This window comes from Nylanderia fulva, unplaced genomic scaffold (assembly GCF_048542155.1).
Source record: "Nylanderia fulva isolate GAGA-0341 unplaced genomic scaffold, ASM4854215v1 Scaffold23, whole genome shotgun sequence".
NCBI classification, from domain to species: Eukaryota; Metazoa; Arthropoda; class Insecta; order Hymenoptera; family Formicidae; genus Nylanderia; species Nylanderia fulva.
The window spans coordinates 497,875-511,460 of NW_028190293.1; the positions used below are offsets into that span (position 1 = coordinate 497,875).

At 35.7% G+C, this 13,586-nt stretch overlaps 2 protein-coding genes across 2 annotated transcripts in view; both read left to right on the forward strand.

Moving 5' to 3' along the window:
* Nucleotides 1-3,752, forward strand: part of hh (hedgehog signaling protein) — a 36,941-nt gene extending 33,189 nt beyond the window's left edge. Inside the window, exons 2-3 of the mRNA XM_029306124.2 lie at nt 577-838; nt 2,362-3,752. Of these exons, the coding sequence (XP_029161957.2) occupies nt 577-838; nt 2,362-3,044 (945 nt within the window). The 3' untranslated portion in view covers nt 3,045-3,752. The remainder of the gene's footprint in view (nt 1-576; nt 839-2,361) is intronic.
* Nucleotides 3,753-4,785: 1,033 nt separating this feature from the next.
* LOC114933490 (short transient receptor potential channel 5) lies at nt 4,786-11,666 on the forward strand. Its single transcript, XM_029306112.2, has 12 exons — nt 4,786-4,833; nt 4,982-5,119; nt 7,214-7,551; nt 7,805-8,000; nt 8,343-8,519; nt 8,810-9,080; nt 9,612-9,717; nt 9,841-10,142; nt 10,339-10,590; nt 10,679-10,794; nt 10,977-11,135; nt 11,359-11,666. The coding sequence occupies exons 1-12, from the start codon at nt 4,786-4,788 to the stop codon at nt 11,527-11,529; spliced, it is 2,274 nt and encodes a 757-aa protein (XP_029161945.1). The 3' UTR covers nt 11,530-11,666.
* Nucleotides 11,667-13,586: the final 1,920 nt, after the last annotated feature.

Here is a 13,586-nt window from a genome sequence, read left to right on the forward strand (position 1 = left end):
GAAGATTCTCGGGACCGATCTCATGACCGGTCAAAACACGCATTCATTTTCCTCACAGCGGTTCCCGCGGCCTCGAAGAACCTCGTCTCTCTCTCTCTCTAGCTATCTATCTATCTACCTGACGCCACCGATCACGAGGAAGATTCTCCTTTTTCCGCGCGAACCGTGAAATCGTCTTGAATTCTACGACCGGACTGTGTCGCGCGATGTTTTCAAATGCGACGGAAATCGCGTTAAGCGGAACTCCCGGAAAAACGTTGTTCGTTCTGAGGAAAAAGGCCAGCTTCAACCCTAAATATTTTATTTAAATCCTATGAAAATACTCCTAGCTGTAGAAAAGGCGGAAATGCGTTATAAGGGTATATTTTAGAAATATTTTACACTTGGAAATCTGCAAAACTTGAATAAATAAGATATATGTATCACGAAGAAAAATGCAATATTAAATGAAATCTTGTATACGAAACACGTGAAGATGATAAGCTTCGCTTCTCTATCCATATCGATTAAATTCCATTTAGTCGATAAATCTGTTACCAATAACTGTCCGATAAGCTAGAACATGCAATGTTACAGAGGTGCAAGGAGAGGCTCAACACTCTGGCGATCTCGGTGATGAACCAGTGGCCGGGAGTGAAGCTGAGAGTGACAGAGGCCTGGGATGAAGAGATGAAACACGCGAGCGATTCTCTGCACTACGAGGGACGAGCTGTCGATGTGACGACAAGTGATCGAGATCGCTCCAAGTACGGGATGTTGGCGAGACTCGCCGTCGAGGCTGGTTTCGATTGGGTCTATTACGAGTCCAGATCCCACATTCATTGCTCCGTCAAATCCGGTTAGTATAGTTACTATCGTCTCATTCAGAACGCGTCACTAAATGAAAGAGCGTATATATAAGTTGCACGTCCTTTAATTGTTTCGAGTTACTTGAGGAAACTCTATATTTAAACGAGCACTAAAAAGCGCAATAAATTTACGAACCGCGTGTAGATTTTAATTGCGGTAATTTTTCGTTAATACCCGCGTAAACACCGATTATACTACACCAATAAAGATGAACGTATAAACTACCGAGTTGGCGGTTATAATGACGTCGTTTATTGCAATAAAGATGCTGGAGTCGGTGCAGTTGTAATATAACGCCGTTTAATGGAATATTAAAGTCATGCTGTTTTTAGTTACGAGTAACAAAGTGATTTGACGCCTTTGAGAAGACACATACATTTAACAAAATTTACATGTTATTCAAATTTTGTTCTACATTTCATTTTATATATCGTCTCATTATGTAATTCTATATGTATCATAAAAAATTAATTTTTCTTACAGAAATATTTCAATACGCTATTATTTGAACATTAATCATTAAGAATGATTCCTTTTATCGACATCTAGATCATGATGGTAGAATATTGGATATACAGAGTATTGTTGGATTGTGCAATATTTTGTGTTATTTTTGAAAAATTAAAAAGTCAACGTGTTTGAATGCACCGATCAGTATCATCACCCTCTAGAATTCATTTCTGATCCAGCGTATTTACCTTTATTAGTAATCAGCGGTTCGTGTTCGTTCCAGGCCACGGTTTCGGGTGTCTCGAATTTCAAAATAAATGCACAATAAATCACAAGGCGCGCCTGTCGGTCCGAATTAAAACCGAGCGTAGAAATTGGCGCGAAATCGATACGCGTCGATGCTCAGGAGAAGGGCAAACAATGGGGTGAAGGGGGAAGCCCAAAAGTGTGACAAAAAGTGCGAATGTGACCCACGCTTGTCGCTCGATTTTAACGCTTCGCCAATTTTCATCGTAATCGCCTTAATCAGCTTAAACGATCGCGAAAACATTCAACGATATCTGTCATTTATATTAGGTATACATGATGATATCGACACAACTTTCAGCTTATTGTAATATTTTTTCATACACAGAGAGAATTTTCTCTTAGAATTTACCCTGAAAATTATGGTAATCGTGGGACAATATGATATTGGAAGAATTTTATAAGAGTTTCTCTGATTAATATTTATCACAAGAAAAATATTAATATCTACGACGATGAGATGTAAAATATGTTCCATTAATTTTATTATGTACATATTAATATTTTTTATTGTGATAAATATCCTTTAAAATTACAGAGAAGTAAAGTTAAAGAAGAAAAACATGGTTTTCGAAGACTTCGTGATATTCATATAAATTCTTTTTTTTTTTTTTTTAATTTAGATTCCTTCTGACTTTAATAATATTTTACTTAGCTTTCCCATGTTAAGAGTTTAGAAAACCGCAATTCTAATTGTGATTGAATATATTCCTATACCATCTATTATTGATATATCTCTTTATGCTTGATTTTCAGAATCGTCTTCAAGGGGCAAGTCTGGTGGTTGCTTCCCCGGAAAGAGTCTGGTCAGAACGGAAGACGGTGTCATAAAGAGGCTGGACGAGGTGCATCTGGGCGAGCGCATCGCCGCCTTGGACTCCCGTGGAGACGTCGTGTACAGCGAGGTGATCGCCTTCCTGGATCGCGCCCCGTCCGAGAGGCGGCAATTTATCCGTCTGACAACAGCCTCCGGCCGAGTGCTGACGTTGACGCCGGCGCACCTGGTACCGGTGGAGAAACGTTCGTCGATATTCGCCGCCAGGGTGCAACCTGGCGACAGGATCCTCGTGAGCGACACCGCCGCGAATAATCACACGGACAGCCGCCTACGTTGGGACAACGTCGTCGAGGCGAAGCTGGTGCTCGAGGAGGGTGTATTCGCGCCCCTGACGACGGAGGGTACGGTCATCGTGGACGACGTCGTGGCGTCCTGCTACGCCGTCGTCGACAGCCAGTTGATAGCGCATTACGCCTTCCTGCCGCTGAGGATTTGGAACACCATCGCGTCCTTCTTCGTCCAAAGGTTGGACAGCGCGCCGCATGTCAGAGGAGAGACCGAGGACTCTCAACCGGCGAAGGAGGGTGGTGTCCATTGGTACGCGTCGATGCTCTATTCGATGTCCACCTACATTTTATCGCCGAAGATGCTCTACAACTGAAATCTCGCAGACATCGACAGATCCTCGAGTGGGATCATCGAGGAGATCAGGTGCTTGACGCAAGTGATGTAAAGACTTTTTCACATTGGCGCTCCTCTTCAACTTTGCTCATTTCGTCCAAGTGTTGTGGAGGTTCTTTCGAGCATCTTTCTTTCCGACAGATCGTCAAAGACAGTAATGTGTAACTATGGCGATTGCATCGCCATTCGAACGTGTGTATCTAATACGCAAGAATATAAAAGACGTCGTTCTAAACGAGAGAGTTGGCCAGTGAGACCTATCCGTGTTCACCGAATGATCATGTGTAGTATATTAGATCCATATAGGACGATAAATAAAAAAGGAATTGATAGAAAAACGAAGCTTTAAAGAGAATCGGAGCTTTTCTTCTTTAATATAATATCTCTTCTGTTCCTTATATACGAAAGCGTTCGCGAATCGTGTGTATTATCTTGTTCGGTAAATTTAGGTATGAAGTTATCTAAGAAAGTTACATCGTGAAAAGTATGTAAAATAATAGATCACTGACTCTTCTATCATAATGTTATCCCAATCTTTAATGTATGTGTATGCAGCAAATATATATATATATATATATATATATATATATATATATATATATTCGTTGTTGAAATTAATTTAAAGAGAAATGGAGAGAAGTATCTTAAGAGGCGATCCTCTTTTAGGAAATAAAGATTATTGTACATAGCCCTAGACATACTTTTCTTTTCACTTCCTCTAACACAATCGGAAGGAGACGTAATCTGCTTCAATTTTTCATTCTATTAACACACATCGCTCTTGTATCCATTATTATAATTGATGTTATACACTCGAAACTATAATTATAAATCTGTGTTCAGTTTAGACTACACTTTCTTGCAGTTTCTAGATTTAAAATAAGACAATTGTAGATTTAGAAATTTTCGAAAGAGAAAATAAGAGAGAGACAAGATGCAGAAAGTGCAACTGAAGCAAACAGATCTTATACTCGTTGCTATTATCAGTTGTCAATTGTGACGATCTATCGAGTACCTTTTCGTTGTACAGTAATGTTAAATCGTATTGCGTCACTGTCATATTTTTAACGATCGTCAATTATGTATAACCAACGTAAAAGTTAATTAATTATTTTAATAATACAAAAACTATTGTAATTGAGAAATCTAAAAATGATCTAAATATATTATATATTATTATATATATATTATATTATTATATTATTTTCGATTATATTATTATTATTATATTATTATTATTATTATTATTATTATTATTATTATTATTATTTGTATATTGTAGCGCACAAACAAATTATAAATTATGTATATATACCCTTCGCAAAAAAGATTAAATAACATTATTAACGAAAGCACATCGTATCTTGTTATTTGCTATATACTATATATATATATAGATATATCATCGATTTAAATGAATAAATGAAAAAAAATTAAGCAAAAAAGATTCCACGACTGTGTGTATACATACACTCTATAATTTCTTTACGTTATATATAAAACAAGTCTCTAATAATTCAAATGGGAGCAATTTCATTTTCATAGTCCAATTGAAACAAAATGTTCTAATTAGCATGGAAAATATCTTTAACGATTCTCTGTTTCAAAAGATTTAAATGCTCCTAAATTTTTGAAACCGTCCTATCTATATTTAAGAAATAAATCTTATATATATAACATCGACGTGAAGGCGATTGTGTACAATTTCGTGATTATCCGTGATGACAGATAATGAAACCGTAGTCGGAACGGAGGACGAACTCGGAAATGTAAGCTTTCCAAACAGATTATGTCGGTAGAATCTCTTAAAACTCAAAATAAATTATTTAGTGTTTTCTAAACATACACAAAAATAGAGTAAGAAAAAATGGAAGATGCAATATGTTCCGAGTCCATTTAAAGGTTATTTGATTGCAGCCTTCCGACGTGATATTTCCGCATTTTCAAGAACTCGAGAAAAGATTCTTCGAACTCGTCACCGATGGAAATATCGTCGAAGTACGTCTATTCCTCGAGGATCATCCCGACTTCAATATAAACGCCACGAATTTTCAAGTAAGCACACGAGTTCACAACTTTCTTCGCGCGACTCCAAAGAACCTATCAATATTCAAGGGGTAAAATACAAGTTTATAATGTTCAAGTAAAACATGAAAAATTGTGCGCGCGTGAAGAATTTGTGAAAGCAAAGTAAACTCATTTCCTGCTTGACAATTAACGCCGACTATCTCGGGTATACCTTAACGACGATGGCAAATGCAGTTAGCGATTCGAGACGCTAAATTACACCTCGGTGGAATGCGTTTTCCATAAATTACGGTCCACCGGATTCATTCCGTTTCCCGTCCGTAATTCACATCGGGCGCGCTTTAAACTTTGGTAGACTTTTAAACAGTTCGTAAAGATTCCCGAATTTATCTCTCCCATCATCCATCTCATCCCATCTCGCTCTTCCTGTGTGATTCAACATCCGACACAATCGCTTAACGGATTTACCGAAACGATAATGCGGTTGTTTTCTTCAGAGAGATATGCTCGGTGTCAATTTTATCGAATTCTTCTTTGAGCTCGAATGATTAATGTGTTTATCTCAGGTTCATACCTGTTTTTTGTTAGAAGACAAAAATCTCGGCAAGAAAAACAAATTTTAGAATAATCTAAAGTGAAGCTGTACATACCTCTCATTCTAACAGCTCATCTATGATACTGACGCGCTATCTTCGAAACTATTTCTGTACAATTTGCGGATACATTCTTTAACACAAATGGTGAAATGTTTCAAGATAAATAACTTGGATAATTTATTATTCTCTTCAAAAGTAGGGAAACAAATTATGAGAAAAGAAAGAACGATGAGAACGAAGACTATGTAAAGTCTAGTTATCTGAAATCTTCAATCCGTGAAGAAACACGTACCCCCCGTGGAATGTTTCCTTCGTCGGTGTGTTCTTTCCTCTCTTTAGGGTTCCAGAAAAGCGGTCAAACTGTCGTTTGACTTTGAGACCGAAATGCCGAAGCGGCGCGAAGAAAGACAACGCGATAGGAAGACAGAGAAAGAGAAGAGGGAATTCGGTGAAGAAAGAGAGAGAAAGAGAGCAGAACATATAGAGAAAGAAACTGGGTGTCCTCGTTATATCTCTGGCCATATTTCAGGGCCGTCTTTTTACAAGACAATGGTTTCAACCGGCCTGATAAAATTATTCAAATGATCCGAGTTCTTTCACCACTGTATTCGCGATATCACTGCTCGTTTAATAACCATCTTGTGTGTGCTAGTTTCATTCTTAACAATGTAAATCTAAAAGAGAACTATTTCTTCTCAATAATTAAATTTTTAACTTATTATCAATAATTAATTAAAAATTAAGTTTTAAGTCACAAAGATAAATTTTATGATCTGTTGTGTCGATACATCAAGAATATTCTGACAACGAGTGCAAATCTTCGTTATTTTGTGCCGTGCAATTTTCATTTTTTTTTCTTTTAGCTATTTCAACATTTTTTTCACAAAAGAACAACCCATAAGAAATAAACGAATATTTAATCGAACGTAAAATCTAGACGAGTCACGTGAAACATTAAGGATGGCAGCTGCCGATTGTCACGAAACTAGGGCTTTTTACCGAACATATATCACGAGGTATTATTGTCGCTTTTGGCGTGTGGATATATACGAACAACTCCCGGGGGCCTGTCGAAAAGCCAAAATATCAGTGAATATTGTGACTGGTGTCGACGACACAATGGTGCTGGCCCATTGTTGGGGTCCGCCTCTGTAAACGCGCCGCAGATGGGTGACAAACGTCGTCGTTCCATTCTTCCTATAGAAAGGGACACGATGAGAAAAAAAGAGAAAAAAGCCGCGGTAGTGTTCCGAAATCGTTTCCTCCTCGCCACGACTAAAGAGGAATTTCAGAAAAAGTCGAAAAATCTATTTAGAGTGCTCCACTGTCATAATTCACCCAGGGTAGATCGCCATTTCCGTTCTATTATCGATAATTATGCAAACAGCGGAACGGAGAGTCGTTGCTATTATATATGTTCAGCTACATTTTGCGTGAGATTTTCTTTTTTCTTTTTTTTTTAATTTATGAGTTATGGAATTTTCCCGGTCGATATATTATGTCAATGATAATGAATAATTTTCAGGGTGTCAGCGCACTCCATATCGCCGTGAATGAGAGAAACGTGGCAATGGTCGAGTATCTATTGTCTCACCCGGACATCGATCCGACCGACACACATCTACACGCAATCAGGGATAATCAAATAAGGATTACCGTGTTAATATTGAACAAGCTGAATGAATTGACGCCGGGACTCGAGTACGCCGGTGTCACTCACAGTCCCGATTTCCCAGACGATACGATCCCTCTCGCAGTCGCGGCGCAATACGGACATTTCGAGATGATTGATATGCTCAGATTCCGACATCATATTTTGCAGAAACCCCATCCGCCCAGTTGCAACTGCGACGAAGTCTGCAAGTATGATTGCGGACCATACCATTTCTAGAGAGACAATATTCGCAAACTTAGCTTAGGACTAATTCCATCCACGTACAATGTTATTGTTAGTTTAGAACTTCCTATGGACGTATAATTAATTCACGAAGAATCACAATTGTGTGTCGAATATATATATATATATATATATATATATATATAAAATATAATAATTATATAATTTTCTCCATTTATATTTCTCATATATTTACTTTCACCCTCTTCGCTATCGTAGACCGGAAAGAGATAAGGGTGATATCCTGACTATAGAGAAAATGAGATTATTTCTGTACAACGCGGTATCGAATCCGATATACATTTGTCAAACTGAGGAAGATCCGATCCTACGAGCGTTTGAATTATCTGTCGAACTCAGCAAAGTAGCTTCATTCGTTAGGGAATTCTACCCCGATTACAAAGCCTTATCCAGAGTAAGTTGAAATCTTGTGATATTTATTACACTGAACCAAAATTTATTAAATTTGAAATATTTATTTCAATACTGCCTTATAAAAATCATTGATTTCAAACTAATATTGATTTGATGTGAAAAAATATTTATAAAATATCCTTTTCAAAACAGATAAATATTTATTTGTTTCAAATAAATGATTTATTTGGCAGTATTGAAATAAATATTTATTAATTTAATAATTTTTTTTGTGTATACTTATATCGAAAAATATTGAATAATATGTCTGCGATGTGTAGTGTCGAGAGACACTGTGCTTAAGCACTACGATAAATTAATGGTCTGTTGTTTTGCGATAAAGGAGGTGTCTGATTTCGCGACGGACTTGATCGGATTCGCTCGAACAGCCGAAGAAGTCGAGTGTGTATTAAAGCAAATTACTGGTTTCGGCCGTAGTTCTACTTTTGCATATCCAAGGCTTTTGCTGGCATTGGATTACAAGCAAAAGAATTTCGTGGCTCATCCGAATATACAACAGGTATATGACGATCAAAACTCAACAAATTATACAATCGAAAAAATATTGCTATATCATTAGCGTAAGAAATTAGAACAAAATTAAATCCTCAAATAATAAAATAGAATAAAATAATTAAAAAATCCTTTCAGTATCCTATAATTTTAATAAGTTTTCTAAATCACATTATATAAAATTTATGTGATAGCTTAACAAAATTTATATTATCTGTCAAAAAATTGATCGATAGAATAGCGAAGGGCTTCCATAATTTTAGAAATATATTATAAAATCATATCTCTCTTTTTCAGATCGTTGAAAATGCATGGATCGGTACCTGGCACGAATGGAAGGTCAGAAGCACGTGGTTGAAATGTTTATCGATGATTCTGCAGATTGGCATGCTACCTATCGTAGCCTTTATCGTACTGTTCGCACCAAACTCGAAACAGACGAAATTTTACGAGATCCCGGTCAACAAATTTCTCTCCTCCGTAGCGAATTATTTGATATTTCTCACGTTCGTATTTCTACAATCGCGCAGCGACAAAACCGAACAGCTTCGTGGACCACCCGATACCGGTGCACATTTAATCCTTTCTCCCTTTCGGATGAAAGTTAAACCTTAAACGTATTGCATACGTATAACGTTACTGTTATGTCAACTTAATGTACAATATTTTTATGAGAGTTATTTAAATGATAATCCAGTTCTGTGATAGTATATTGCTCCATTTTAAGATTCATCTAAGAATATTTTTCTTTACAAATGTTCCGGTTGGATAATCTTGAAATTATCTAAATAAAGAAAAAAAATATATAAAATAAAATAAATATATATATATATATATATATATATATTTAATATACGTATGTAAACATTTACCATTTAATTTAAAATAAGACTACTTTGATCTAAAATAATTTATATTTGCATAAAAATAAGGATAAAATGATTGAATTCACCTAGATTATTCTAGATAATTATCAAAATAAATTAAATTTTTAAAATAGAAAGCACTGGATATTATATGAATGTGTGATGGCGTTGCATACAGCGTATATAAATAAATCTTTATAATCAAATATTTAAATCGATTTTTCTATTTTCAGGATACGAATGGATTCTTGCTATTTACGTGATATCGTATACAGCTGCATTTATCCGACTGTGCATTGTGGATGGTCCAGTTAGATGCTTCAGTACGCGTACAAATTGGTAAGAGATAAAGGGGCTGTTGTCCAATTAATATCGAGATAACGATCTCTCAAAAAATCCATAAATCTGATTAATACGTACATTTTTTTCGATTGCGTATATAATTTTGCGTATATAATGCAGGTACGAGCTAATTATGCTCGTGCTGTTCATTCTGACGTTTCTCTTCTGGATAGTTGCCGCGTTGGACGTTAGAATGAACGGTCAACGTGACCTAGAAAGAAAGTACTGGCACAAGCACGATCCGACTTTGATAGCGGAGGGGATCTTTTGTGTCGCCACGATAATGGCATTCTTTAAATTATTGTTCATCTGTCAATTGGATTATAATCTCGGACCCTTGCAGCTCTCTCTGGTTAAAATGATCAGAGATGTCGGCCATTTTATCGCGATATTCGGTATCATCGTTATGGCCTTCGCAATCGGTAAGACACATAGCGTGGAATTAAATTGTATAAAACATTTTTTTTGACTTGGCAAACAATCTTGAATGCTTTACTTAATAATTTATATGCATATTACAAATCTTTAAAATTCAAGAAAACCTTTTGCGTCATTTAATACTTTTTTTCGAAATCCAACGTTTTATTTTAATACAGATTTTGACAACTTTTCTCTAAGGACTGTGTCATCTTTATCAATATTATGACGGAATGGTGCAAACCGACGACGAGTCGAAATTAAAGACGGAGCAGGAGGATTCTTTTGTCAGTTTCAAATCCACCTTGAAGACCCTCTTCTGGGCTGTTTTCTGTATGAGCCCGGTGGAAAGCGCCGATGTAATTATCGAGAATCTTCCGGGTGAGAGGGAATCGGAGACGATAATTAATCAGCATAGCTTTACCGAATTCATCGGTTATTCCGCTTTCGCCAGTAAGTATATCAAACTGTTTTGTCGATAAGCAAAGAAAAACGAACTTATCGCTGTTGATAAACTACTTTAATCAAATCTATTCGTCAGGTTTCCAATTCATTTCCGTGATAGTTGTTCTAAATATGCTAATTGCGTGTATGGCGAATACCTTCACCAAAGTGACCGATAACGTTAACGTAGAATGGATTTTTGGCCGAACTGAGGTAAGCAAATTCTTCAAACGCTTTCGTCTTTAGTTAAATGGATTTCCTCGCCTTCAAGTTTCAAGTGAAAAATGCAACAAATGAGAGAGATAGTCAAAATGATGAATCGCCGATTTAAAGAGGAAGATATCCGCGAATGTGTCAATATATTATGTAAATGAATATCGTTCCATATTTTTCAGGCTTACGTCAATTTCATGCTTACGACAACACTTCCACCACCGTTCTGCATCTTCTCGATATTCACGGGGCTGCGGCCGATGATCGAATATATAAAAATATTGTTTAAGCCGCCGCCTGGCAAACGAGCACGATGGGACTTTGTGAATTGTTGCTACATAGTCAGTATGCCTTCAATATTGACCTAACGTGTCGTGTTATTAAACCAAATATCAATTATTGTATTTCCAACACGAGGAACAGAAACTACATTTTGTGTCGTGGAATTTATTTATTTGTTTTTCCCGTAGCATTTATTTTTTCAAAAATTTTTAAATATTTAAACATCACGATCAAAGCAGAAACATGTATGTTTCCATTAATTTGTTCAATATTTTGCCGCAGGAAGATCTGGAAAAGAAGAAAGACGAGCGATTCGCAGAAGTTACGGCGCAACTGGTACAACGTTACCTTCGTCAATACGAGAGGAGAGTAGAGGAAACGGATGTGCAAAAACTGAGAAAGGAACTAATGGAATTCAGTAATATTCTGAAGGAAGCGCTTAGTCCGTCTTAGATACTTCGACACACATATCCTGCGATCGATTATTAATTTTTCAATCCTTTACAATGGCATAACTCGTGACAAAAACTCCATTTCTGTAATAAAGAGTAGAGTAATCCCTTTTAGGAAATAAGAAATATTTTACCAGATTTCTCTCTCTCTCTCTCTTTCACACACACGGTAATTTGTTCTATCTTCGCTATATATTTAAAAAGATATAGGAATCTAGCAAATCGAAAAATTGAATATTTTTGAACATTATATAAAAAGTTTTATTTGAATAAATCAAAAATTTAATACTTTCTCTATGAAAAATATATTTGATAAAAAAATCAAAATAAAAATAAGCATTTGTAATAAATACCATTCTCGTTTTACTGGTTCAATATTTGTCCATTTGTTTAAAAAAATATCTTATTTATAGGTTTGCTAGATTCTCACAATCCTTTAAACCGCTCCGTGAGATATTCAAATTGCGCGATAAAAATTCAAGTTTCTTTAAGATATTATTCCGCGGAAAAAGAAGAAAACGTTATGAACGTTGCATACAAAAGCAATTTCCCAAGCGAGAGATTGTTAATTTAATGCGATTTCCGGCAGACGAAAGATCCTAACGATCAAGAAAAGGAGGTCGCACAACTATCGATTCGTTGTGACAAATCGAGAGCTTACGATTCATGAATTATTCTTATAGGGGAATTTTTCTGCTTGTCCTTCGTCTTAAATAATGAACGCGGGTCGAAAGGAATTGTTTTTTATACTGGGAACGTGCGTATATATTCGTGATCTCGTTACGGATTCACCGCGTATCCCGCCAGCCATCGTTAATAATTTGCGAGCGACAATACGTAATATGTGATTTAATACACTCCGTATGGCGAACACAACTAACGAAGCATATTATTTCTATCATACGCGTGTACGTATACATGTAAATGGATTTACGCATGATATAGCTGTCGTTAATAGCCGCGATTGTTCAGTAATTTGCGCAACTTGTCTCTATGGCGTAATCCCTTTTTATAAGAATTTCTTCTATTCTTTATCTTCTAAAAAATGTATTCATAAATGCTAGTGAAATTAAACTTTTCAGCTCTCCAGAATATTAAACATTTGAATTTTTATTTCTGTTTGAATGTAAAATTGTAAAAATATTCACTCTCCAAATCTGTCTTTTATTAAATTAATATATAGTGTCCTATATACTGTGTAGATAGAGTAACTTTCGTTTCCTCTGATTTTCGATCACGTAATTCAAAGCTCAATCTCAGCTTCCTTCTTATATTCTCCGGAGACACATTTAATTTCATCCGAGAGAAATTCAATCCTATCCTATCGAGGAGAGACGCTATACGGGGAAAGCACAAGCCGAAAATTGCGGCCAGAGGGAGGAAACCACTCCGTTAAACGAGTGACAGGTGATATTCGTCGATAGAGAAGCTCGTCGATGAATCATGAAAGATAAAGAGAAGCCGCAACATCGCTAACAACATTATCGTGCCGAGGAAATTGAAGCAGCAAGTTTCGGGAAATTTCAGTATAGCCTTAGTTAAAGTGAAAAATTGCGACAACAAATATAACATGACTTAATAACGGAATATTGATTGTTCATTTGTGTTATGTTTAAGTAATTGAAGCATTCTATTTATTTTTCGTGTAATCGATTTGTCGCTCTAATTACGTAAATGCTATTTTAAGTAAGCATCACTCTCGTAAATAAATATTTTTCAATACAATTTATTTTCAGAGATAAATAAAAAATTAATCTCGGTTGAGATTAAGTGTCTGTTACCTTCTTTTAAAAAATCTTCTGAAAAAGATGACAGATGATGATTTTCTTTATCTTCAACGCGGATTTTCATCTTATTGAAAAAATTATATATATACATATACATATATAGATAACATCTTTATATCCACAGAATCTAATTCAAAAGAACATTTGAGAAAAGATAAAATTCTTAATAAATTAATACTCTTATACAAAATTTCAAACAATAAGTATAAGTATTATAAGCAGGGTTGGATAAGTTAACGATTTTTTAAAACTAAGTTAAGTTAAAGTTAAT

Coding starts and splice junctions, on each gene's coding strand:
- LOC114933490 (XM_029306112.2), top strand. CDS start 4,786: ATGACAGATAATGAAACCGTAGTCGGAACGGAGGACGAACTCGGAAAT. Junction 5,120..7,213: donor TAAACGCCACGAATTTTCAA/GTAAGCACACGA, acceptor AATAATTTTCAG/GGTGTCAGCGCACTCCATAT. Junction 11,136..11,358: donor TTGTGAATTGTTGCTACATA/GTCAGTATGCCT, acceptor ATTTTGCCGCAG/GAAGATCTGGAAAAGAAGAA.